General features: G+C 38.5%; 1 protein-coding gene across 7 annotated transcripts in view; it reads left to right on the plus strand.

The window, feature by feature from the left end:
- Positions 1-26,868, plus strand: part of ppp2r5eb (protein phosphatase 2, regulatory subunit B', epsilon isoform b) — a 166,459-nt gene that overhangs the window by 98,873 nt on the left and 40,718 nt on the right. For all 7 annotated transcript variants that reach the window (XM_061886349.1, XM_061886350.1, XM_061886351.1 and 4 more), the window contains 5 exons: positions 15,500-15,696; positions 15,766-15,867; positions 22,819-22,911; positions 22,994-23,124; positions 23,210-23,269. In XM_061886349.1, coding sequence (XP_061742333.1) covers positions 15,500-15,696; positions 15,766-15,867; positions 22,819-22,911; positions 22,994-23,124; positions 23,210-23,269 — 583 coding nt within the window. The remainder of the gene's footprint in view (positions 1-15,499; positions 15,697-15,765; positions 15,868-22,818; positions 22,912-22,993; positions 23,125-23,209; positions 23,270-26,868) is intronic.

The raw sequence follows: 26,868 nt of genomic DNA on the forward strand, positions 1-26,868 counted from the left end.
TCGATTAGCTGGCAGTCACGCCGCGTCCAAATATGCATGATTAGCACATAAGTCAACAACATCAAAATAACTCACCTTTATGATTTCGTTGACTTTATTGTTGCAAATGCATTTGCATGTTATCCATACATCTCTGTGCCATGTCTGCTTAAGCACCGCCGGTAATAGCATGTTAGCATCGAGTAGCGTAGTATGATAGCATCGATTAGCTGGCAGTCACGCCGCGACCAAATATGCATGATTAGCACATAAGTCAACAACATCAACAAAACTCACCTTTATGATTTCATTGACTTTATTGTTGCAAATGCATTTGCAGGTTATCCATACATCTCTGTGCCATGTCTGCTTAAGCACCGCCGGTAATAGCATGTTAGCATCGATTAGCGTAGTATGTTAGCATCGATTAGCTGGCAGTCACGCCGCGACCAAATATGCATGATTAGCACATAAGTCAACAACATCAACAAAACTCACCTTTATGATTTCATTGACTTTATAGTTGCAAATGCATCTACAGGTTATCCATACATCTCTGTGCCATGTCTGCTTAAGCACCGCCGGTAATAGCATGTTAGTATCGATTAGCGTAGTATATTAGCATCGATTAGCTGGCAGTCACGCCGCGACCAAATATGCATGATTAGCACATAAGTCAACAACATCAACAAAACTCACCTTTATGATTTCATTGACTTTATTGTTGCAAATGCATTTGCATGTTATCCATACATCTCTGTGCCATGTCTGCTTTAGCACCGCCGGTAAATAGCATGTTAGCATCGATTAGCGTAGTATGTTAGCATCGATTAGCTGGCAGTCACGCCGAGACCAAATATGCATGATTAGCACATAAGTCAACAACATCAACAAACCTCACCTTTGTGATTTCATTGACTTTATTGTTGCAAATGCATTTGCATGTTATCCATACATCTCTGTGCCATGTCTGCTTAAGCACCGCCGGTACTAGCATGTTAGCATCGATTAGCGTAGTATGTTAGCATCGATTAGCTGGCAGTCACGCCGCGACCAAATATGCATGATTAGCACATAAGTCAACAACATCAACAAAACTCACCTTTATGATTTCATTGACTTTATTGTTGCAAATGCATTTGCATGTTGTCCATACATCTCTGTGCCATGTCTGCTTAAGCACCGCCGGTAAATAGCATGTTAGCATCGATTAGCTGGCAGTCACGCCGCGACCAAATATGCATGATTAGCACATAAGTCAACAACATCAACATAACTCACCTTTATGATTTCATTGACTTTATTGTTGCAAATGCATTTGCATGTTATCCATACATCTCTGTGCCATGTCTGCTTAAGCACCGCCGGTAAATAGCATGTTAGCATCGATTAGCTGGCAGTCACGCCGCGACCAAATATGCATGATTAGCACATAAGTCAACAACGTCAACAAAACTCACCTTTATGATTTCGTTGACTTTATTGTTGCAAATGCATTTGCATGTTATCCATACATCTCTGTGCCATGTCTGCTTTAGCACCACCGGTAAATAGCATGTTAGCATCGATTAGCGTACTATGTTAGCATCGATTAGCTGGCAGTCACGCCGCGCCCAAGTATGCACGATTAGCACATAAGTCAACAACATCAACAAAACTCACCTTTATGATTTCATTGACTTTATTGTTGCAAATGCATTTGCATGTTATCCATACATCTCTGTTCCATGTCTGCTTAAGCACCGCCGGTAATAGCATGTTAGCATCGATTAGCGTAGTATGTTAGCATTGATTAGCTGGCAGTCACGCCGCGACCAAATATGCATGATTAGCACATAAGTCAACAACATCAACAAAACTCACCTTTATGATTTCATTGACTTTATTGTTGCAAATGCATTTGCATGTTATCCATACATCTCTGTGCCATGTCTGCTTAAGCACCGCCGGTAAATAGCATGTTAGCATCGATTAGCGTAGTATGTTAGCATCGATTAGCTGGCAGTCACGCCGCGACCAAATATGCATGATTAGCACATAAGTCAACAACATCAACAAACCTCACCTTTGTGATTTCATTGACTTTATTGTTGCAAATGCATTTGCATGTTATCCATACATCTCTGTGCAATGTCTGCTTAAGCACCGCCGGTAAATAGCATGTTAGTATCGATTAGCGTAGTATGTTAGCATTGATTAGCTGGCAGTCACGCCGCGACCAAATATGCATGATTAGCACATAAGTCAACAACATCAACAAAACTCACCTTTATGATTTCATTGACTTTATTGTTGCAAATGCATTTGCATGTTATCCATACATCTCTGTGCCATGTCTGCTTAAGCACCGCCGGTAAATAGCACGTTAGTATCGATTAGCGTAGTATGTTAGCATCGATTAGCTGGCAGTCACGCCGCGACCAAATATGCATGATTAGCACATAAGTCAACAACATCAACAAAACTCACCTTTATGATTTCGTTGACTTTATTGTTGCAAATGCATTTGCATGTTATCCATACATCTCTGTGCCATGTCTGCTTAAGCACCGCCGGTAAATAGCATGTTAGCATCGATTAGCGTAGTATGTTAGCATCGATTAGCTGGCAGTCACGCCGCGACCAAATATGCATGATTAGCACATAAGTGAACAACATCAACAAAACTCACCTTTATGATTTCATTGACTTTATTGTTGGAAATGCATTTGCATGTTATCCATACATCTCTGTGCCATGTCTGCTTAAGCCCCGCCGGTAAATAGCATGTTAGCATCGATTAGCGTACTATGTTAGCATCGATTAGCTGGCAGTCACGCCGCGACCAAATATGCATGATTAGCACATAAGTCAACAACATCAACAAAACTCACCTTTATGATTTCATTGACTTTATTGTTGCAAATGCATTTGCATGTTATCCATACATCTCTGTGCCATGTCTGCTTAAGCACCGCCGGTAAATAGCATGTTAGCATCGATTAGCTGGCAGTCACGCCGCGACCAAATATGCATGATTAGCACATAAGTCAACAACATCAACAAAACTCACCTTTATGATTTCATTGACTTTATTGTTGCAAATGCATTTGCATGTTGTCCATACATCTCTGTGCCATGTCTGCTTAAGCACCGCCGGTAAATAGCATGTTAGCATCGATTAGCGTAGTATGTTAGCATCGATTAGCTGGCAGTCACGCCGCGACCAAATATGCATGATTAGCACATAAGTCAACAACATCAACAAAACTCACCTTTATGATTTCATTGACTTTATTGTTGCAAATGCATTTGCATGTTATCCATACATCTCTGTGCCATGTCTGCTTAAGCACCGCCGGTAAATAGCATGTTAGTATCGATTAGCGTAGTATGTTAGCATCGATTAGCTGGCAGTCCCGCCGCGACCAAATATGCATGATTAGCACATAAGTCAACAACATCAACAAAACTCACCTTTATGATTTCATTGACTTTATAGTTGCAAATGCATTTGCATGTTATCCATACATCTCTGTGCCATGTCTGCTTAAGCACCGCCGGTAATAGCATGTTAGCATCAATTAGCGTAGTATGTTAGCATCGATTAGCTGGCAGTCACGCCGCGTCCAAATATGCATGATTAGCACATAAGTCAACAACATCAAAATAACTCACCTTTATGATTTCGTTGACTTTATTGTTGCAAATGCATTTGCATGTTATCCATACATCTCTGTGCCATGTCTGCTTAAGCACCGCCGGTAATAGCATGTTAGCATCGAGTAGCGTAGTATGTTAGCATCGATTAGCTGGCAGTCACGCCGCGACCAAATATGCATGATTAGCACATAAGTCAACAACATCAACAAAACTCACCTTTATGATTTCATTGACTTTATAGTTGCAAATGCATCTACAGGTTATCCATACATCTCTGTGCCATGTCTGCTTAAGCACCGCCGGTAATAGCATGTTAGTATCGATTAGCGTAGTATATTAGCATCGATTAGCTGGCAGTCACGCCGCGACCAAATATGCATGATTAGCACATAAGTCAACAACATCAACAAAACTCACCTTTATGATTTCATTGACTTTATTGTTGCAAATGCATTTGCATGTTATCCATACATCTCTGTGCCATGTCTGCTTTAGCACCGCCGGTAAATAGCATGTTAGCATCGATTAGCGTAGTATGTTAGCATCGATTAGCTGGCAGTCACGCCGAGACCAAATATGCATGATTAGCACATAAGTCAACAACATCAACAAACCTCACCTTTGTGATTTCATTGACTTTATTGTTGCAAATGCATTTGCATGTTATCCATACATCTCTGTGCCATGTCTGCTTAAGCACCGCCAGTACTAGCATGTTAGCATCGATTAGCGTAGTATGTTAGCATCGATTAGCTGGCAGTCACGCCGCGACCAAATATGCATGATTAGCACATAAGTCAACAACATCAACAAAACTCACCTTTATGATTTCATTGACTTTATTGTTGCAAATGCATTTGCATGTTGTCCATACATCTCTGTGCCATGTCTGCTTAAGCACCGCCGGTAAATAGCATGTTAGCATCGATTAGCTGGCAGTCACGCCGCGACCAAATATGCATGATTAGCACATAAGTCAACAACATCAACATAACTCACCTTTATGATTTCATTGACTTTATTGTTGCAAATGCATTTGCATGTTATCCATACATCTCTGTGCCATGTCTGCTTAAGCACCGCCGGTAAATAGCATGTTAGCATCGATTAGCTGGCAGTCACGCCGCGACCAAATATGCATGATTAGCACATAAGTCAACAACGTCAACAAAACTCACCTTTATGATTTCGTTGACTTTATTGTTGCAAATGCATTTGCATGTTATCCATACATCTCTGTGCCATGTCTGCTTTAGCACCACCGGTAAATAGCATGTTAGCATCGATTAGCGTAGTATGTTAGCATCGATTAGCTGGCAGTCACGCCGCGCCCAAGTATGCACGATTAGCACATAAGTCAACAACATCAACAAAACTCACCTTTATGATTTCATTGACTTTATTGTTGCAAATGCATTTGCATGTTATCCATACATCTCTGTTCCATGTCTGCTTAAGCACCGCCGGTAATAGCATGTTAGCATCGATTAGCGTAGTATGTTAGCATTGATTAGCTGGCAGTCACGCCGCGACCAAATATGCATGATTAGCACATAAGTCAACAACATCAACAAAACTCACCTTTATGATTTCATTGACTTTATTGTTGCAAATGCATTTGCATGTTATCCATACATCTCTGTGCCATGTCTGCTTAAGCACCGCCGGTAAATAGCATGTTAGCATCGATTAGCGTAGTATGTTAGCATCGATTAGCTGGCAGTCACGCCGCGACCAAATATGCATGATTAGCACATAAGTCAACAACATCAACAAACCTCACCTTTGTGATTTCATTGACTTTATTGTTGCAAATGCATTTGCATGTTATCCATACATCTCTGTGCAATGTCTGCTTAAGCACCGCCGGTAAATAGCATGTTAGTATCGATTAGCGTAGTATGTTAGCATTGATTAGCTGGCAGTCACGCCGCGACCAAATATGCATGATTAGCACATAAGTCAACAACATCAACAAAACTCACCTTTATGATTTCATTGACTTTATTGTTGCAAATGCATTTGCATGTTATCCATACATCTCTGTGCCATGTCTGCTTAAGCACCGCCGGTAAATAGCACGTTAGTATCGATTAGCGTAGTATGTTAGCATCGATTAGCTGGCAGTCACGCCGCGACCAAATATGCATGATTAGCACATAAGTCAACAACATCAACAAAACTCACCTTTATGATTTCGTTGACTTTATTGTTGCAAATGCATTTGCATGTTATCCATACATCTCTGTGCCATGTCTGCTTAAGCACCGCCGGTAAATAGCATGTTAGCATCGATTAGCGTAGTATGTTAGCATCGATTAGCTGGCAGTCACGCCGCGACCAAATATGCATGATTAGCACATAAGTGAACAACATCAACAAAACTCACCTTTATGATTTCATTGACTTTATTGTTGGAAATGCATTTGCATGTTATCCATACATCTCTGTGCCATGTCTGCTTAAGCCCTGCCGGTAAATAGCATGTTAGCATCGATTAGCGTAGTATGTTAGCATCGATTAGCTGGCAGTCACGCCGCGACCAAATATGCATGATTAGCACATAAGTCAACAACATCAACAAAACTCACCTTTATGATTTCATTGACTTTATTGTTGCAAATGCATTTGCATGTTATCCATACATCTCTGTGCCATGTCTGCTTAAGCACCGCCGGTAAATAGCATGTTAGCATCGATTAGCTGGCAGTCACGCCGCGACCAAATATGCATGATTAGCACATAAGTCAACAACATCAACAAAACTCACCTTTATGATTTCATTGACTTTATTGTTGCAAATGCATTTGCATGTTGTCCATACATCTCTGTGCCATGTCTGCTTAAGCACCGCCGGTAAATAGCATGTTAGCATCGATTAGCGTAGTATGTTAGCATCGATTAGCTGGCAGTCACGCCGCGACCAAATATGCATGATTAGCACATAAGTCAACAACATCAACAAAACTCACCTTTATGATTTCATTGACTTTATTGTTGCAAATGCATTTGCATGTTATCCATACATCTCTGTGCCATGTCTGCTTAAGCACCGCCGGTAAATAGCATGTTAGTATCGATTAGCGTAGTATGTTAGCATCGATTAGCTGGCAGTCCCGCCGCGACCAAATATGCATGATTAGCACATAAGTCAACAACATCAACAAAACTCACCTTTATGATTTCATTGACTTTATAGTTGCAAATGCATTTGCATGTTATCCATACATCTCTGTGCCATGTCTGCTTAAGCACCGCCGGTAATAGCATGTTAGCATCAATTAGCGTAGTATGTTAGCATCGATTAGCTGGCAGTCACGCCGCGTCCAAATATGCATGATTAGCACATAAGTCAACAACATCAAAATAACTCACCTTTATGATTTCGTTGACTTTATTGTTGCAAATGCATTTGCATGTTATCCATACATCTCTGTGCCATGTCTGCTTAAGCACCGCCGGTAATAGCATGTTAGCATCGAGTAGCGTAGTATGATAGCATCGATTAGCTGGCAGTCACGCCGCGACCAAATATGCATGATTAGCACATAAGTCAACAACATCAACAAAACTCACCTTTATGATTTCATTGACTTTATTGTTGCAAATGCATTTGCAGGTTATCCATACATCTCTGTGCCATGTCTGCTTAAGCACCGCCGGTAATAGCATGTTAGCATCGATTAGCGTAGTATGTTAGCATCGATTAGCTGGCAGTCACGCCGCGACCAAATATGCATGATTAGCACATAAGTCAACAACATCAACAAAACTCACCTTTATGATTTCATTGACTTTATAGTTGCAAATGCATCTACAGGTTATCCATACATCTCTGTGCCATGTCTGCTTAAGCACCGCCGGTAATAGCATGTTAGTATCGATTAGCGTAGTATATTAGCATCGATTAGCTGGCAGTCACGCCGCGACCAAATATGCATGATTAGCACATAAGTCAACAACATCAACAAAACTCACCTTTATGATTTCATTGACTTTATTGTTGCAAATGCATTTGCATGTTATCCATACATCTCTGTGCCATGTCTGCTTTAGCACCGCCGGTAAATAGCATGTTAGCATCGATTAGCGTAGTATGTTAGCATCGATTAGCTGGCAGTCACGCCGAGACCAAATATGCATGATTAGCACATAAGTCAACAACATCAACAAACCTCACCTTTGTGATTTCATTGACTTTATTGTTGCAAATGCATTTGCATGTTATCCATACATCTCTGTGCCATGTCTGCTTAAGCACCGCCGGTACTAGCATGTTAGCATCGATTAGCGTAGTATGTTAGCATCGATTAGCTGGCAGTCACGCCGCGACCAAATATGCATGATTAGCACATAAGTCAACAACATCAACAAAACTCACCTTTATGATTTCATTGACTTTATTGTTGCAAATGCATTTGCATGTTGTCCATACATCTCTGTGCCATGTCTGCTTAAGCACCGCCGGTAAATAGCATGTTAGCATCGATTAGCTGGCAGTCACGCCGCGACCAAATATGCATGATTAGCACATAAGTCAACAACATCAACATAACTCACCTTTATGATTTCATTGACTTTATTGTTGCAAATGCATTTGCATGTTATCCATACATCTCTGTGCCATGTCTGCTTAAGCACCGCCGGTAAATAGCATGTTAGCATCGATTAGCTGGCAGTCACGCCGCGACCAAATATGCATGATTAGCACATAAGTCAACAACGTCAACAAAACTCACCTTTATGATTTCGTTGACTTTATTGTTGCAAATGCATTTGCATGTTATCCATACATCTCTGTGCCATGTCTGCTTTAGCACCACCGGTAAATAGCATGTTAGCATCGATTAGCGTAGTATGTTAGCATCGATTAGCTGGCAGTCACGCCGCGCCCAAGTATGCACGATTAGCACATAAGTCAACAACATCAACAAAACTCACCTTTATGATTTCATTGACTTTATTGTTGCAAATGCATTTGCATGTTATCCATACATCTCTGTTCCATGTCTGCTTAAGCACCGCCGGTAATAGCATGTTAGCATCGATTAGCGTAGTATGTTAGCATTGATTAGCTGGCAGTCACGCCGCGACCAAATATGCATGATTAGCACATAAGTCAACAACATCAACAAAACTCACCTTTATGATTTCATTGACTTTATTGTTGCAAATGCATTTGCATGTTATCCATACATCTCTGTGCCATGTCTGCTTAAGCACCGCCGGTAAATAGCATGTTAGCATCGATTAGCGTAGTATGTTAGCATCGATTAGCTGGCAGTCACGCCGCGACCAAATATGCATGATTAGCACATAAGTCAACAACATCAACAAACCTCACCTTTGTGATTTCATTGACTTTATTGTTGCAAATGCATTTGCATGTTATCCATACATCTCTGTGCCATGTCTGCTTAAGCACCGCCGGTAAATAGCATGTTAGCATCGATTAGCTGGCAGTCACGCCGCGACCAAATATGCATGATTAGCACATAAGTCAACAACATCAACAAAACTCACCTTTATGATTTCATTGACTTTATTGTTGCAAATGCATTTGCATGTTGTCCATACATCTCTGTGCCATGTCTGCTTAAGCACCGCCGGTAAATAGCATGTTAGCATCGATTAGCGTAGTATGTTAGCATCGATTAGCTGGCAGTCACGCCGCGACCAAATATGCATGATTAGCACATAAGTCAACAACATCAACAAAACTCACCTTTATGATTTCATTGACTTTATTGTTGCAAATGCATTTGCATGTTGTCCATACATCTCTGTGCCATGTCTGCTTAAGCACCGCCGGTAAATAGCATGTTAGTATCGATTAGCGTAGTATGTTAGCATCGATTAGCTGGCAGTCACGCCGCGACCAAATATGCATGATTAGCACATAAGTCAACAACATCAACAAAACTCACCTTTATGATTTCATTGACTTTATTGTTGCAAATGCATTTGCATGTTATCCATACATCTCTGTGCCATGTCTGCTTAAGCACCGCCGGTAAATAGCATGTTAGCATCGATTAGCTGGCAGTCACGCCGCGACCAAATATGCATGATTAGCACATAAGTCAACAACATCAACAAACCTCACCTTTGTGATTTCATTGACTTTATTGTTGCAAATGCATTTGCATGTTATCCATACATCTCTGTGCCATGTCTGCTTTAGCACCGCCGGTAAATAGCATGTTAGCATCGATTAGCGTAGTATGTTAGCATCGATTAGCTGGCAGTCACGCCGTGACCAAATATGCACGATTAGCACATAAGTCAACAACATCAACAAAACTCACCTTTATGATTTCATTGACTTTATAGTTGCAAATGCATTTGCATGTTATCCATACATCTCTGTGCCATGTCTGCTTTAGCACCGCCGGTAAATAGCATGTTAGCATTGATTAGCGTAGTATGTTAGCATCGATTAGCTGGCAGTCACACTGTGACCAAATATGCATGATTAGCACATAAGTCAACAACATCAACAAAACTCACCTTTATGATTTTGTTGACTTTATTGTTGCACATGCATTTGCATGTTATCCATACATCTCTGTGCCATGTCTGCTTAAGCACCGCCGGTAATAGCATGTTAGCATCGATTAACGTAGTATGTTAGCATCGATTAGCTGGCAGTCACGCCGCGACCAAATATGCATGATTAGCACATAAGTCAACAACATCAACAAAACTCACCTTTATGATTTTGTTGACTTTATTGTTGCACATGCATTTGCATGTTATCCATACATCTCTGTGCCATGTCTGCTTAAGCACCGCCGGTAAATAGCATGTTAGTATCGATTAGCGTAGTATGTTAGCATTGATTAGCTGGCAGTCACGCCGCGACCAAATATGCATGATTAGCACATAAGTCAACAACATCAACAAAACTCACCTTTATGATTTCATTGACTTTATTGTTGCAAATGCATTTGCATGTTATCCATACATCTCTGTGCCATGTCTGCTTAAGCACCGCCGGTAAATAGCATGTTAGTATCGATTAGCGTAGTATGTTAGCATCGATTAGCTGGCAGTCACGCCGCGACCAAATATGCATGATTAGCACATAAGTCAACAACATCAACAAAACTCACCTTTATGATTTCATTGACTTTATTGTTGCAAATGCATTTGCATGTTATCCATACATCTCTGTGCCATGTCTGCTTAAGCACCGCCGGTAATAGCATGTTAGCATCGATTAGCATAGTATGTTAGCATCGATTAGCTGGCAGTCACGCTGTGACCAAATATGCATGATTTGCACATAAGTCAACAACATCAACAAAACTCACCTTTATGATTTTGTTGACTTTATTGTTGCACATGCATTTGCATGTTATCCATATATCTCTGTGCCATGTCTGCTTAAGCACCGCCGGTAATAGCATGTTAGCATCGATTAGCGTAGTATGTTAGCATCGATTAGCTGGCAGTCACGCCGCGACCAAATATGCATGATTAGCACATAAGTCAACAACATCAACAAAACTCACCTTTATGATTTCATTGACTTTATTGTTGCAAATGCATTTGCAGGTTATCCATACATCTCTGTGCCATGTCTGCTTAAGCACCGCCGGTAAATAGCATGTTAGCATCGATTAGCGTAGTATGTTAGCATTGATTAGCTGGCAGTCACGCCGCGACCAAATATGCATGATTAGCACATAAGTCAACAACATCAACAAAACTCACCTTTATGATTTCGTTGACTTTATTGTTGCAAATGCATTTGCATGTTATCCATACATCTCTGTGCCATGTCTGCTTTAGCACCGCCGGTAAATAGCATGTTAGCATCGATTAGCGTAGTATGTTAGCATCGATTAGCTGGCAGTCACGCCGCGACCAAATATGCATGATTAGCACATAAGTCAACAACATCAACAAAACTCACCTTTATGATTTCATTGACTTTATTGTTGCAAATGCATTTGCATGTTATCCATACATCTCTGTGCCATGTCTGTCATCGCCGGTAAAATGTGGAGACACTTTGGCACATTCAATGGGGGTCTGGCGGCAGATTTCTTGCCACCTTCGCATCTTCGGGCCAGTGGTGCAACTTGAATCCCTCCCTGTTAGTGTTGTTACACCCTCCGACAACACACCGACGAGGCATGATGTCTCCAAGGTTCCAAAAAAAAAAGTCGAAAAAACGGAAAATAACAGAGCTGAGACCCGGTGTTTGCAATGTGTTGATGGACAAGTCGCTACCTCATCGCAGGGCCAACACAGATAGACAGACAACATTCACACTCACATTCACACACCAGGGCCAATTTAGTGTTGCCAATCAACTATATATATATATATAAATATATATATATATATATATATATATATATGTGTGTGTATATAAGTGTATATATGTATGTGTGTTCATATAAGTTAAAGTAGCAATGATTGTCACACACACACTAGGTATGGTGAAATTTGTCTTCTGCATTTGACCCATCCCCTTGATCACCCCCTGGGAAGTGAGGGGAGCAGTGGGCAGCAGCGGTGCCGCGCCCGGGAATCATTTATGGTTATTTAACCCCCAATTCCAACCCTTGATGCTGAGTGCCAAGCAGGGAGGCAATGGGTCTCATTTTTTTTAGTCTTTTGTATGACTCGCCGGGTTTGAACTCCCAACCTACGGATCACAGGGCGGACACTCTAACCCAGGGGTCGGGAACCTTTTTGGCTGAGAGAGCCATGAAAGCCAAATACTTTAAAATGTATTTTCGTGAGAGCCATATCATATTTTTTAACACCGAATACAACCAAATGCGTGCATTTTTTTTAAGTAAAACCAACATTTTTTAGAGTATAATAAGTCTAATTCTTTTGAATAACGTTGTTATTCCTTGAACAGGTGCGGTAGAAACGGACGGATGGATAAAAATGCATGAGAATGTTTTATATTTTGAACGTTATTTTTAACATCGTGATTACCAGCGGAATTATTCATTACTTATCGTGTTAAGCAATGTCAGCTAAGATTTATCTGAGAGCCAGATGCAGTCATTAAAAGAGCCACATCTGGCTCTAGAGCCATAGGTTCCCTACCCCTGCTCCAACCACTAGGCCACTGGGTAGTGTGTATGTATAAATGTGTGTGTGTGTGTATATATATATATGTGTATATATACACGCATATGTGTGCATGTATGTCTATATGTATGCATAAATGTGTATGTATATATGTATGCATATATGTCTATGTATGCATACACGTATGTTAATGTATGTATTGTATATATATATATAATATATAACACGTGTGTGTGTGTTTTAATCTGATTTTATTCATTTTTTTTCTATTAAGAATCGTTACAAATAGGAATCTCGAATTATTCATATTTTTTTTTTCTCACCCCTAACCACTAGCATAGGAAAAGGAGTTGAACAAATGTCTACTGACTAAAGATATTGTAAACAAGCTCTAGCAACACCTTAGCTACATAAATCGCAACACGAAAAACAAAATGTGCAACTGCCAAAATAGAGGAACATCTTTTTTATGTCTCATTTATGGAAATCACAAGTTTGAACGGCAGTGTTCTCCTATGTTTACCAGTCAAATTAAAATGTCAATGCAAGTTAGATTAGATTAGATAGTACTTTATTTATTCCGTCAGGAGAGTTCCTTCAGGAAAATTAAAATTTTCAGCACAATCCCATTCAAGATCAGACAAACATTACAGGGAGACAGAACAGGATCGCTGACGGGTCTGTCGGCTTCCAGCGCCCCTTACAAAAAAAGATGAGATACAGGTAAACAAGGAGGGGGGGAGGGATTAAAATTAAAATAAAATAGAAAAAATCGGTTTTAGCCTGGGCCCTGGAGAGGAGGTGTAGACTGAGGCCAAGGGAAAAAACAACAACTCATAGCCATGGTACACATCCCTCTTCCATGTGTGTAAGAGGGAAACATCAAACATCAAAGAACACAGAGGATATCAAAGACATTAAAGCAGCAGATACAAGCAGACACTTCTACATACAGCTATGAATAAAAAGTAAAAGAAACATATCCACTGTGGTGGCCTCTGCGGTGTTCCACGCCATCGTCCGCTGGGATGGGGGGAGCATGGCCAGAGACAGGAGCGGACCCAACAAAGCAACCAAGACAGCCGACTCCATTTTCGGCCAGTGTCCAGTCCGCATGGATGAGCGAGGATACGTCCAAGGTGACTGAGGTGTCCGACACCTGCTCACCCAGCCAAGACACCACGAAGCCTCTCCGTCCCAGCGCTCAGTGCTACCTCCGCAGTCCTGTCCCCTCATCCGCATCTCCTCCAGTCCCTCCAAACTCTGCAGTCCTGTCCCCTCATCCACACCTCCTCCAGTCCCTCCAAACTCCGCAGCCCTGTCCCCTCATCCACACCTCCTCCAGTCCCTCCAAACTCTGCAGCCCTGTCCTTTCATCCGCATCTCTGCCAGTCCCTCCAAACTCTGCAGCCCTGTCCCCTCATCCGCACCTCCTCCAGTCCCTCCAAACTCTGCAGTCCTGTCCCTTCATCCGCATCTCCGCCAGTCCCTCCAAACTCTGCAGTCCTGTCCCTTCATCCGCATCTCCTCCAGTCCCTCCAAACTCTGCAGCCCTGTCCCCTCATCCGCACCTCCTCCATTCCCTCCAAACTCCGCAGTCCTGTCCCTTCATCCGCATCTCCGCCAGTCCCTCCAAACTCTGCAGTCCTGTCCCTTCATCCGCATCTCCTCCAGTCCCTCCAAACTCTGCAGCCCTGTCCCCTCATCCGCATCTCCGCCAGTCCCTCCAAACTCTGCAGCCCTGTCCCCTCATCCGCATCTCCTCCAGTCCCTCCAAACTCTGCAGCCCTGTCCCCTCATCCGCATCTCCTCCAGTCCCTCCAAACTCTGCAGTCCTGTCCCTTCATCCGCATCTCCTCCAGTCCCTCCAAACTCCGCAGCCCTGTCCCCTCATCCACACCTCCTCCATTCCCTCCAAACTCCGCAGTCCTGTCCCTTCATCCGCATCTCCTCCAGTCCCTCCAAACTCTGCAGTCCTGTCCCCTCATCCGCATCTCCGCCAGTCCCTCCAAACTCTGCAGCCCTGTCCCTTCATCCGCATCTCCTCCAGTCCCTCCAAACTCTGCAGTCCTGTCCCTTCATCCGCATCTCCTCCAGTCCCTCCAAACTCTGCAGCCCTGTCCCCTCATCCGCATCTCCTCCAGTCCCTCCAAACTCTGCAGCCCTGTCCCCTCATCCACATCTCCTCCAGTCCCTCCAAACCGACTCCGGTGTGGCAGACACCCAGCAGCTGGTCTCCATGGCCAAAAGGCTCCCGGGAGGCAGATCCAGAAGTCCACAAAAAAAAGCACCACAGAGGTCACGAAAGTGGCACCCCTTGTCACACAGTCCCAAAGGGTCCCGGACCAAAAGGCCAAAAAATATAATAAGACATGAAAACAAGAGGGAAACACAAAATGATGACACAAGAGCACAGAGCTCCTGCCTACAGCAGCGCCATCTTGGGGGAAAAAAAAAATAAAGATGTGTTTACAGTGGACCCAGTTCCTTGATACGACAAGAGCGCTTTAGGGACCAGGAATTTGCTGCAAAAATGTTTGTGTCCGAAGTTTTAACTAAACCTGAGGGCTGTCATGGTGCCATTCTCAAACCGGATTTGGCCCCCAGGCTGCCAGTTGACTAACCCTACCCTCATTTACTGTCACATGACTTCCTTCACATCACGTTTTAAACGCTGTTGAAGGCTATTTCAAAGTGATCATCTTTTTTTAGTTAAATTGCAACAAACGCCGTCTTCCATAGTCTGTGTGTTTTGTCAACCGGCCCACTCATTGTGTGTGTGTGTGTGTGTGTGTGTGTGTGTGTGTGTGTGCAGACGTACCGGCCCCGGAGCAGCCTGAGCTGTTCCTCAAGAAGCTGCAGCAGTGCTGTACGGTCTTTGACTTCATGGACACGCTGTCAGACCTCAAGATGAAGGAGTACAAGCGGTCCACACTCAACGAGCTGGTAGACTACGTGACCGTCAGCCGGGGCTACCTGACAGAGCAGGCCTACCCTGAAGTCGTCAAAATGGTCAGTGGATTCCGGATCCGGCGCAACGTCCTCCACGGGCGCTTGTGACGATTTCGTCTTGACTTTTAGGTGTCTCACAACATATTCCGGACCCTTCCGCCCAGCGACAGTAACGAGTTTGACCCGGAGGAGGACGAGCCCACGCTCGAGGCCTCCTGGCCTCACTTACAGGTAACGTTTGAGGACCTCGGTTTCTCTCCGTCTTGATACCAATGCAGGGCTCTCAAACTCAATCCCCGGTGCTGGAGTCCCTTTAGGATTCTCGTTTGAACCACCTGACTCAATTGAACTATTTCTACCAGCAGCTTCAGTCACTATAAATCGAGGAACGGTTTCTCGTTCCCCTGGAGAGGGTCCGAGACACTTGAGCTTGCTTAAACCAAGTTGCTCTTTGTGTGTTTGTGTTGTGTGCACCGTATCTACTGGGATTGAAGATTGCCAGAGTAAATTTAACTACGAGTAATGGATTTAGCCTCATAGCGCCGTACAGCGCCCCTAAAGCAGTGTTTTTCAACCACTAGTGTGCCGTGAGATACAGTCTGGTGTGCCGTGGGAGATTATCTAATTTCACCTTTTTGGGGTTAAAAAAAATTTGCAAACCAGTAATTATAGTCTGCAAATGATTGTTGTTGTTGAATGTCGGTGCTGTCTAGAGCTTGGCAGAGTAACCGTGTAATACTCTTCCATATCAGTAGGTGGCAGCAGGTAGCTAATTGCTTTGTAGATGTCAGAGACAGTGGGAGGCACTGCGCAGGTAAAAAGGTATATAATGCATAAACAAATTAAATGAACTGGCCACAAAGTAAAAAAAAAAACAGAATGCTGGACGACAGCAAAGACTTACTCTGGAGCAAAAATGGCGTCCACAATGTACTTTCGAACATGATAATCGACAATGTCCCCACGAATAAGGATAAAAATAAAGTTGATGCAGGGAATATTGCTCATGGGAAGACATGAAACCGCTACAGGAAAATACCAAAAAAAGAGAATAATCCACCAAAATAGGTGTGGGAGACAAGAGCTAAAAAACTACACGCAGCAGAACACTAAAAACCTCAAAATAAGTCGTAGGGTGATGTGACAGTACGCCTACTTTTAGACAACAGCTATCATGACGCATGCATTTTTTGTAGCACAGGGGTCTCAAAATCAAAGCCAACCAGTTAGCTTGTAAAAAAAAAAAAAAGAAATCTAGAGATTTTTGCAGTAGAAATTCTGGTGACTGAGCTGCCTGTTTTCCTGTAAAATCCACGGCCATTTTTTCACAGTGTATTACTGAAATGTGAAAAGCAAAACCAATGGTATTTTCAGGTAAAAATGTTGGCAACGGAACTGCTGATTTTTTACAGAAATATCTACACATTTATTTTTTTTATTTTACAGTTCGTTGTTCTAAAGTGGAATAATACCTCTGTTATTTTTACGGCAAAATTCTGGTGACTGAGCTGCCTGTTTGTTTCCCTGTAAAATCTACGGCCATTTTTTCCACAGTGTATTACTGAAATGTGAAAAACACAACCAATGTTATTTTAACGCAAAAAATTTGGCAACGGAACTGCTGATTTTACGCATTTTAATATTTTTTTTTTACAGTTCATTGTTATGAAGTGGCCAAATACCTCTGTTATTTTTACCACAAAATTCTGGTGACTGAGCTGTAAAATCTACGGCCATTTTTTTCAGTGTATTACTGAAATGTGAAAAACACAACCAATCTTATTTTTGCGCAAAAATTTTGGCAACGGAACTGCTAATTTTACGCATTGAAATTTTTTTTTTTTTTGCAGTTCATTGTTATGAAGTGGCCAAATATTCTGGTGACTGAGCTGTAAAATCTACGGCCATTTTTTTCACAGTGTATTACTGAAATGTGAAAAACACAACCATTGTTATTTTTAGGCAAAAATTTTGGCAACAGAACTGCTGATTTTTTTACAGAAGTATCAATGTATTTTTTTTTTTTTTTACAGTTCATTGTTATGAGGTGGAATAATACCTCTGTTATTTTACCGCAAAATTATGGTGACTGAGCTGCCTGTTTATTATCTCGTAAAATCTACGGCCATTTTTTTTCACAGTGTATTACTAAATTGTGAAAAACACAACCAATCTTATTTTTGCGCAAAAATTTTGGCAACGGAACTGCTAATTTTACGCATTTAATTTTTTTTATTTTTTATGCACAGTTCATTGTTATGAAGTGGCAAAATACCTCTGTTATTTTTACCACAAAATTCTGGTGACTGAGCTGTAAAATCTACGGCCATTTTTTTCAGTGTATTACTGAAATGTGAAAAACACAACCAATGTTATTTTAACGCAAAAAATTTGGCAACGGAACTTCTGATTTTACGCATTTTAATTTTTTTTTTTTTTTACAGTTCATTGTTATGAAGTGGCCAAATACCTCTGTTATTTTTACCACAAAATTCTGGTGACTGAGCTGTAAAATCTACGGCCATTTTTTTCAGTGTATTATTGAAATGTGAAAAACACAACCAATCTTATTTTTGCGCAAAAATTTTGGCAACGGAACTGCTAATTTTACGCATTGAAATTTTTTTTTTTGCAGTTCATTGTTATGAAGTGGCCAAATATTCTGGTGACTGAGCTGTAAAATCTACAACCATTTTTTCACAGTGTATTACTGAAATGTGAAAAACACAACCATTGTTATTTTTAGGCAAAAATTTGGGCAACAGAACTGCTGATTTTTTACAGAAATATCAACGTATATATTTTTTTTTTTTTACAGTTCATTGTTATAAAGTGGAATAATACCTCTGTTATTTTTACCGCAAAATTCTGGTGACTGAGCTGCCTGTTTGTTTCCCTGTAAAATCTACGGCCATTTTTTCCACAGTGTATTACTGTTAATATGAAAAACACAACCAATGTTATTTTAACGCAAAAAATTTGGCAACAGAACTGCTGATTTTACGCATTTTTTTTTTTTTTTTTTACAGTTCATTGTTATGAAGTGGCCAAATACCTCTGTTATTTTTACCACAAAATTCTGGTGACTGAGCTGTAAAATCTACGGCCATTTTTTTCAGTGTATTACTGAAATGTGAAAAACACAACCAATCTTATTTTTGCGCAAAAATTTTGGCAACGGAACTGCTAATTTTACGCATTGAAATTTTTTTTTTTGCAGTTCATTGTTATGAAGTGGCCAAATATTCTGGTGACTGAGCTGTAAAATCTACAACCATTTTTTCACAGTGTATTACTGAAATGTGAAAAACACAACCATTGTTATTTTTAGGCAAAAATTTGGGCAACAGAACTGCTGATTTTTTACAGAAATATCAACATATATATATTTTTTTACAGTTCATTGTTATAAGGTGGAATAATACCTCTGTTATTTTACCGCAAAATTATGGTGACTGAGCTGCCTGTTTATTATCTCGTAAAATCTACGGCCATTTTTTTTCACAGCGTATTACTAAATTGTGAAAAACACAACCAATCTTATTTTTGCGCAAAAATTTTGGCAACGGATCCGCTAATTTTACGCATTTATTTTTATTTTTTTATGCACAGTTCATTGTTATGAAGTGGCAAAATACCTCTGTTATTTTTACCACAAAATTCTGGTGACTGAGCTGTAAAATCTACGGCCATTTTTTTCAGTGTATTACTGAAATGTGAAAAACACAACCAATGTTATTTTAACGCAAAAAATTTGGCAACGGAACTTCTGATTTTACGCATTTTAATTTTTTTTTTTTTTTACAGTTCATTGTTATGAAGTGGCCAAATACCTCTGTTATTTTTACCACAAAATTCTGGTGACTGAGCTGTAAAATCTACGGCCATTTTTTTCAGTGTATTACTGAAATGTGAAAAACACAACCAATTTTATTTTTGCGCAAAAATTTTGGCAACGGAACTGCTAATTTTACGCATTGAAATTTTTTTTTTTGCAGTTCATTGTCATGAAGTGGCAAAATATTCTGGTGACTGAGCTGTAAAATCTACGGCCATTTTTTTCACAGTGTATTACTGAAATGTGAAAAACACAACCATTGTTATTTTTAGGCAAAAATTTTGGCAACAGAACTGCTGATTTTTTTACAGAAATATCAATGTATTTTTTTTTTTTTTTACAGTTCATTGTTATAAAGTGGAATAATACCTCTGTTATTTTACCGCAAAATTATGGTGACTGAGCTGCCTGTTTATTATCTCGTAAAATCTACGGCCATTTTTTTTCACAGCGTATTACTAAATTGTGAAAAACACAACCAACCTTATTTTTGCGCAAAAATTTTGGCAACGGAACCGCTAATTTTACGCATTTATTTTTATTTTTTTATGCACAGTTCATTGTTATGAAGTGGCAAAATACCTCTGTTATTTTGACCACAAAATTCTGGTGACTGAGCTGTAAAATCTAGGGCCATTTTTTTCAGTGTATTACTGAAATGTGAAAAACACAACCAATGTTATTTTAACGCAAAAAATTTGGCAACGGAACTGCTGATTTTACGCATTTTAATTTTTTTTTTTTTTTACAGTTCATTGTTATGAAGTGGCCGAATACTTCTGTTATTTTTACCACAAAATTCTGGTGACTGAGCTGTAAAATCTACAACCATTTTTTCACAGTGTATTACTGAAATGTGAAAAACACAACCAATCTTATTTTTGCGCTAAAATTTTGGCAACGGAACTGCTAATTTTACGCATTGAAATTTTTTTTTTTGCAGTTCATTGTTATGAAGTGGCCAAATATTCTGGTGACTGAGCTGTAAAATCTACAACCATTTTTTCACAGTGTATTGCTGAAATGTGAAAAACACAACCAATGTTATTTTAACGCAAAAAATTTGGCAACAGAACTGCTGATTTTTTTACAGAAATATCAATGTATTTTTTTTTTTTTTTACAGTTCATTGTTATAAAGTGGAATAATACCTCTGTTATTTTTACCGCAAAATTATGGTGACTGAGCTTCCTGTTTATTATCTCGTAAAATCTACGGCCATTTTTTTTCACAGTGTATTACTAAATTGTGAAAAACACAACCAATCTTATTTTTGCGCAAAAATTTTGGCAACGGAACTGCTAATTTTACGCATTTAATTTTTATTTTTTTTTATGCACAGTTCATTGTTATGAAGTGGCAAAATACATCTGTTATTTTTACCACAAAATTCTGGTGACTGAGCTGCCTGTTTCCCTGTAAAATCTACGGCCATTTTTTTCAGTGTATTACTGAAATATGGAAAACACAACCAATGTTATTATTAGCCCAAAAATATGGCAACGGAACTGCTGATTTTTTACAGAAATATTTATGCATTTTGCATTTTTTTTTTTACAGTTCATTGTTATGAAGTACACTTTATTTTTACCTCAGAATTCTGGTGACTGAGCTTCCTGTTTGTTTCCCTGTAAAATCTACAACCATTTTTTCACAGTGTATTACTGTTAATGTGAAAAACACAACCAATGTTATTTTTATGAAAAAATTTGGGCAACGGAACTGCTGATTTTTTTATAGAAATATCTACGCATTTTTTTTTTTAATTATTATTTCATTGTTATAAAGTGGAATAATACCTCTGTTATTTTTACCTCAAAATTCTGGTGACTGAGCTTCCTGTTTGTTTCCCTGTAAAATCTACGGCCATTATTTCAGTGTATTACTGTTAATGTGAAAAACACAACCAATGTTATTTTTACGAAAAATGTTTGGCAACGGAACTGCTGATTTTTTTTATAAAAATGTCTACGCGTTTTTAAAAAAAAAAAAAAAAATTAATTTCATTGTTATGAAGTGGAAAAATACCTCTGTTATTTTTACTGCAAAATTCTGGTGACTGAGCTGCCTGTTTGTTTCCTTGTAAAATCTACAACCATTTTTTCACAGTGTATTACTGTTAATGTGAAAAACAACCAATGTTATTTTTACGAAAAAATCTTGGCAACGGAACTGCTGATTTTTTTATAGGAATATCCACGCATTTTTTTTTATTATTTCATTGTTATAAAGTGGAATAATACCTCTGTTATTTTTACTGCAAAATTCTGGTGACTGAGCTTCCTGTTTGTTTCCCTGTAAAATCTACAACCATTTTTTTCACAGTGTATTACTGTTAATGTGAAAAACACAACCAATGTTATTTTTACGAAAAAATCTTGGCAACGGAACTGCTGATTTTTTTATAGAAATATCTACGCATGTTTTTTATTATTTCATTGTTATAAAGTGGAATAATACCTCTGTTATTTTTACCTCAAAATTCTGGTGACTGAGCTTCCTGTTTGTTTCCCTGTAAAATCTACGGCCATTATTTCAGTGTATTACTGTTAATGTGAAAAACACAACCAATGTTATTTTTACGCCAAAATTTGGGCAATGGAACTGCTGATTTTTTACAGAAATATCTATGCATTTTGCTTTTTTTTTTTTACAGTTCATTGTTATGAAGTTGGATAATACCTTTGTTATTTTTACTGCAAAATTCTGGTGACTGAGCTTCCTGTTTGTTTCCTTGTAAAATCTACAACCATTTTTTCACAGTGTATTACTGTTAAAGTGGAAAAACACAAAAAAATTTATTTTTACGAAAAATTTTTGGCAACGGAACTGCTGATTTTTTTATAGAAATATCTATGCATTCTTTTTTTTAATTTATTTATTTTTTTTATTTCATTGTTATAAAGTGGAATAATACCTCTGTTATTTTTACCTCAAAATTCTGGTGACTGAGCTGCCTGTTTGTTTCCCTGTAAAATCTACAACCATTATTTCAGTGTTTTACTGTTAATGTGAAAAACAACCAATTTTTACGCCAAAATTTTGGCAATGGAACTGCTGATTTTGTACAGAAATATCGAGGCATTTAAAAACATTTTTTTTTTACAGTTCATTGTTTTAAAGTGGAATAATACCCTTGTTATTTTTACTGTAAAATCTACGTTACCTGTTTTTACAGTGCACTACTGTAAATGGAGTATGTGTTACATTTGGTAGCCACCGTGAGGCGGGCTAAAAGGAATGCCACGTCGTGCTAAAATTGGCCCGCGGCCCCCTACCCTAAGCTATGTGAGGCTTGGAATGGAGACCCTTGCTTTGAAGTGACAGTGCCTTTCCTTTCCTAGTTGGTATACGAGTTCTTCATCCGCTTCTTGGAAAGTCAGGAGTTCCAGCCCAGCATTGCCAAAAAGTACATTGACCAGAAGTTTGTCCTCCAGGTGAGTCCAAGACACTGTTCGCTTGGTTACCTCCCTTCACCCTCCCCGCTTACCCCACCGTGTCGCCCCCCCCACCCCTCAGCTCCTGGAGCTGTTCGACAGCGAGGATCCTCGGGAGAGAGACTACCTGAAAACCGTCTTGCATAGAATCTACGGCAAATTCCTGGGGCTGAGGGCTTTTATACGAAAACAGATCAATAATATTTTTCTACGGTGAGCACGATCATTTTAGCCCTTCGGGGTCTTCCTTCAAAGCAGCATTCTAGAACATTCCATTTCCAACCTGTGCTCTCTGCAGTTTTGTTTATGAGACGGAGCACTTCAACGGGGTGGCTGAGTTGCTGGAGATCCTGGGCAGGTATGTGGAGTCCCCCCCCCCCCCCACGGCCCTGTGGGAATGTTTGCAGAGTGGACAGGGAGAAGACAGTTACTGATGACATGTTTTGACTATTAGATAGATAGATAGATAGATAGTACTTTATTAATTAATGGACATAAAAATGCACATATCAAAGATTTTGACGGGTTCAATTCTCAATGTTCCGATGACTATTTCAATGATAAAACCGGGTTTTTTACCCCGGTCCCTATTTGCAAGGCCTGAGCGTGTTGAATGTCAATTGGAAAGCTTTTTGGTGACAATCCTACACCAAAAAAAAAAAAATCATCTTATTACTACACCGCAAAAGTTTGCCATAGGCCACCGTTTTCATCCGATCGGAAACACTCAAATATCAGATGAGCCCCCCCCCAAAAAATAAATGGTAAACGGGTCAAACTTGTATAGCGCTTTTTTACATTTTTAAGGAACTCAAAGCGCTTTGACACTATTTCCATATTCACACACACTGATGGCGGGAGCTGCCATGCAAGGCGCTAACCAGGGCCCATCAGGAGCAAGGGTGACGTGTCTTGCTCAAGGACACAACGGATGTGACTAGGATGGTAGAAGGTGGGGATTGAACCAGGAACCCCTCAGGTTGCTGGCAGAGCCAAGCTCCCAACTTCGCCACGCCATCCCCATAAATAAAATAGGTGATTTTGATGGATTGATTTTAATTTGTCACCGTTTTTTGAGCAGTGAGACTTAAAACAATTAAAGTCCACACTGATAAAAGTGTTAAAAATAATGGCTTATTGTTTTCCTTTGAACCCTTAAATTTATCTCTCAGTTTTAGATATATCTATGATTGTAAGTGTTTATTACTTTCGTGGTGTTTTTGTTTTATGCCCTTTTTGTCAGATATATTTTTTTTTATAGCAAAAACATTTTAAAATGTAATATTTGACGTGAAGTAATGGCAAAAAAAAAACAAAAATGCAATATTTTCCCCCAAAACATTTAATGTGAAGTAATTGGAACCTTAAATAGGTGATAAAAGCGCTATATAAATATAATTCACAATTATAATTCATATTGATTTTAACCCGCTTTTTATTTTGTGAGCAATGATACTTTAAGGCCACATTCATAAAAAAGTGTTAAAAATAATGGCTTATTGTTTTACATTTCACCCTAAATTTCTCTCCCAGTTTTATACATATCTATGATTGTAAGTTTTTATTACTTTTATGGTGTTTTTGTTTTATGCCCTTTTTGTCAGGTGATTTTTTTATAGCAAAAACATTTTAAAATGTAATATTTGATGTGATGTAATGGCAAAAAAAACCCAAAAATGCAATACTTTCCCCCAAAACATTTAATGTGAAGTAATTGGAACCTTAAATAGGTGATAAAAGCGCTACATAAATATAATTCAAAATTATAATTCATATTGATTTTAACCCGCTTTTTATTTTGTGAGCAATGATACTTTAAGGCCACATTCATAAAAAAGTGTTGAAAATAATGGCTTATTGTTTTACATTTCACCCTAAATTTCTCTCTCAGTTTTATACATATCTATGATTGTAAGTTTTTATTACTTTTATGGTGTTTTTGTTTTACGCCCTTTTTGTCAGGTGATTTTTTTATAGCAAAAACATTTTAAAGTGTAATATTTGATGTGATGTAATGGCAAAAAAAAAACAAAAATGCAATATTTTCCCCCAAAATATTTAATGTGAAGTAATTGGAACCTTAAATAGGTGATAAAAGCGCTATATAAATATAATTCGCAATTAAAATTCATATTGATTTTAACCCGCTTTTTATTTTGTGAGCAATGATACTTTAAGGCCACATTCATAAAAAAGTGTTGAAAATAATGGCTTATTGTTTTCCTTTGAACCCTTAAATTTATCTCTCAGTTTTAGATATATCTATGATTGTAAGTGTTTATTACTTTCGTGGTGTTTTTTTATGCCCTTTTTGTCAGATATATTTTTTTTTATAGCAAAAACATTTTAAAAGGTTATATTTGACGTGAAGTAATGGCAAATAAAAACAAAAATGCAATATTTTCCCCCAAAAAGTAATTGGAACCTTAAATAGGTGATAAAAGCGCTATATAAATATAATTCACAATTATAATTCATATTGATTTTAACCCGCTTTTTATTTTGTGAGCAATGATACTTTAAGGCCACATTCATAAAAAAGTGTTGAAAATAATGGCTTATTGTTTTACATTTCACCCTAAATTTCTCTCTCAGTTTTATACATATCTATGATTGTAAGTTTTTATTACTTTTATGGTGTTTTTGTTTTATGCCCTTTTTGTCAGGTGATTTTTTTATAGCAAAAACATTTTAAAGTGTAATATTTGATGTGATGTAATGGCAAAAAAAAACAAAAATGCAATATTTTCCCCCAAAAAGTAATTGGAACCTTAAATAGGTGATAAAAGCGCTATATAAATATAATTCACAATTATAATTCATATTGATTTTAACCCGCTTTTTATTTTGTGAGCAATGATACTTTAAGGCCACATTCATAAAATAGTGTTGAAAATAATGGCTTATTGTTTTACATTTCACCCTAAATTTCTCTCTCAGTTTTTTACATATCTATGATTGTAAGTTTTTATTACTTTTATGGTGTTTTTGTTTTATGCCCTTTTTGTCAGGTGATTTTTTTATAGCAAAAACATTTTAAAGTGTAATATTTGATGCGATGTAATGGCAGAAACACAAAATATGCAATATTTTCCCCCAAAACATTTAATGTGAAGTAATTGGAACCTTAAATAGGTGATAAAAGCGCTATATAAATATAATTCGCAATTATAATTCATATTAATTTTAACCCGCTTTTTATTTTGTGAGCAATGATACTTTAAGGCCACATTCATAAAAAAGTGTTGAAAATAATGGCTTATTGTTTTCCTTTGAACCCTTAAATTTATCTCTCAGTTTTAGATATATTGATGATTGTAAGTGTTTATTACTTTCGTGGTGTTTTTGTTTTATGCCCTTTTTGTCAGATATATTTTTTTTATAGCAAAAACATTTTAAAATGTAATATTTGACGTGAAGTAATGGCAAAAAAACCCAAAAATGCAATATTTTCCCCCAAAAAGTAATTGGAACCTTAAATAGGTGATAAAAGCGCTATATAAATATAATTCACAATTATAATTCATATTGATTTTAACCCGCTTTTTATTTTGTGAGCAATGATACTTTAAGGCCACATTCATAAAAAAGTGTTGAAAATAATGGCTTATTGTTTTCCTTTGAACCCTTAAATTTATCTCTCAGTTTTAGATATATTGATGATTGTAAGTGTTTATTACTTTCGTGGTGTTTTTGTTTTATGCCCTTTTTGTCAGATATATATTTTTTTATAGCAAAAACATTTTAAAATGTAATATTTGACGTGAAGTAATGGCAAAAAAAAACAAAAATGCAATATTTTCCCCCAAAAAGTAATTGGGACCTTAAATAGTTGATAAAAGCGCTATATAAATATAATTCACAATTATAATTCATATTGATTTTAACCCGCTTTTAATTTTGTGAGCAATGATACTTTAAGGCCACATTCATAAAAAAGTGTTGAAAATAATGGCT

The sequence above is a fragment of the Nerophis ophidion genome, linkage group LG24 (genome assembly GCF_033978795.1).
Source record: "Nerophis ophidion isolate RoL-2023_Sa linkage group LG24, RoL_Noph_v1.0, whole genome shotgun sequence".
In the NCBI taxonomy this organism is placed as follows: Eukaryota; Metazoa; Chordata; class Actinopteri; order Syngnathiformes; family Syngnathidae; genus Nerophis; species Nerophis ophidion.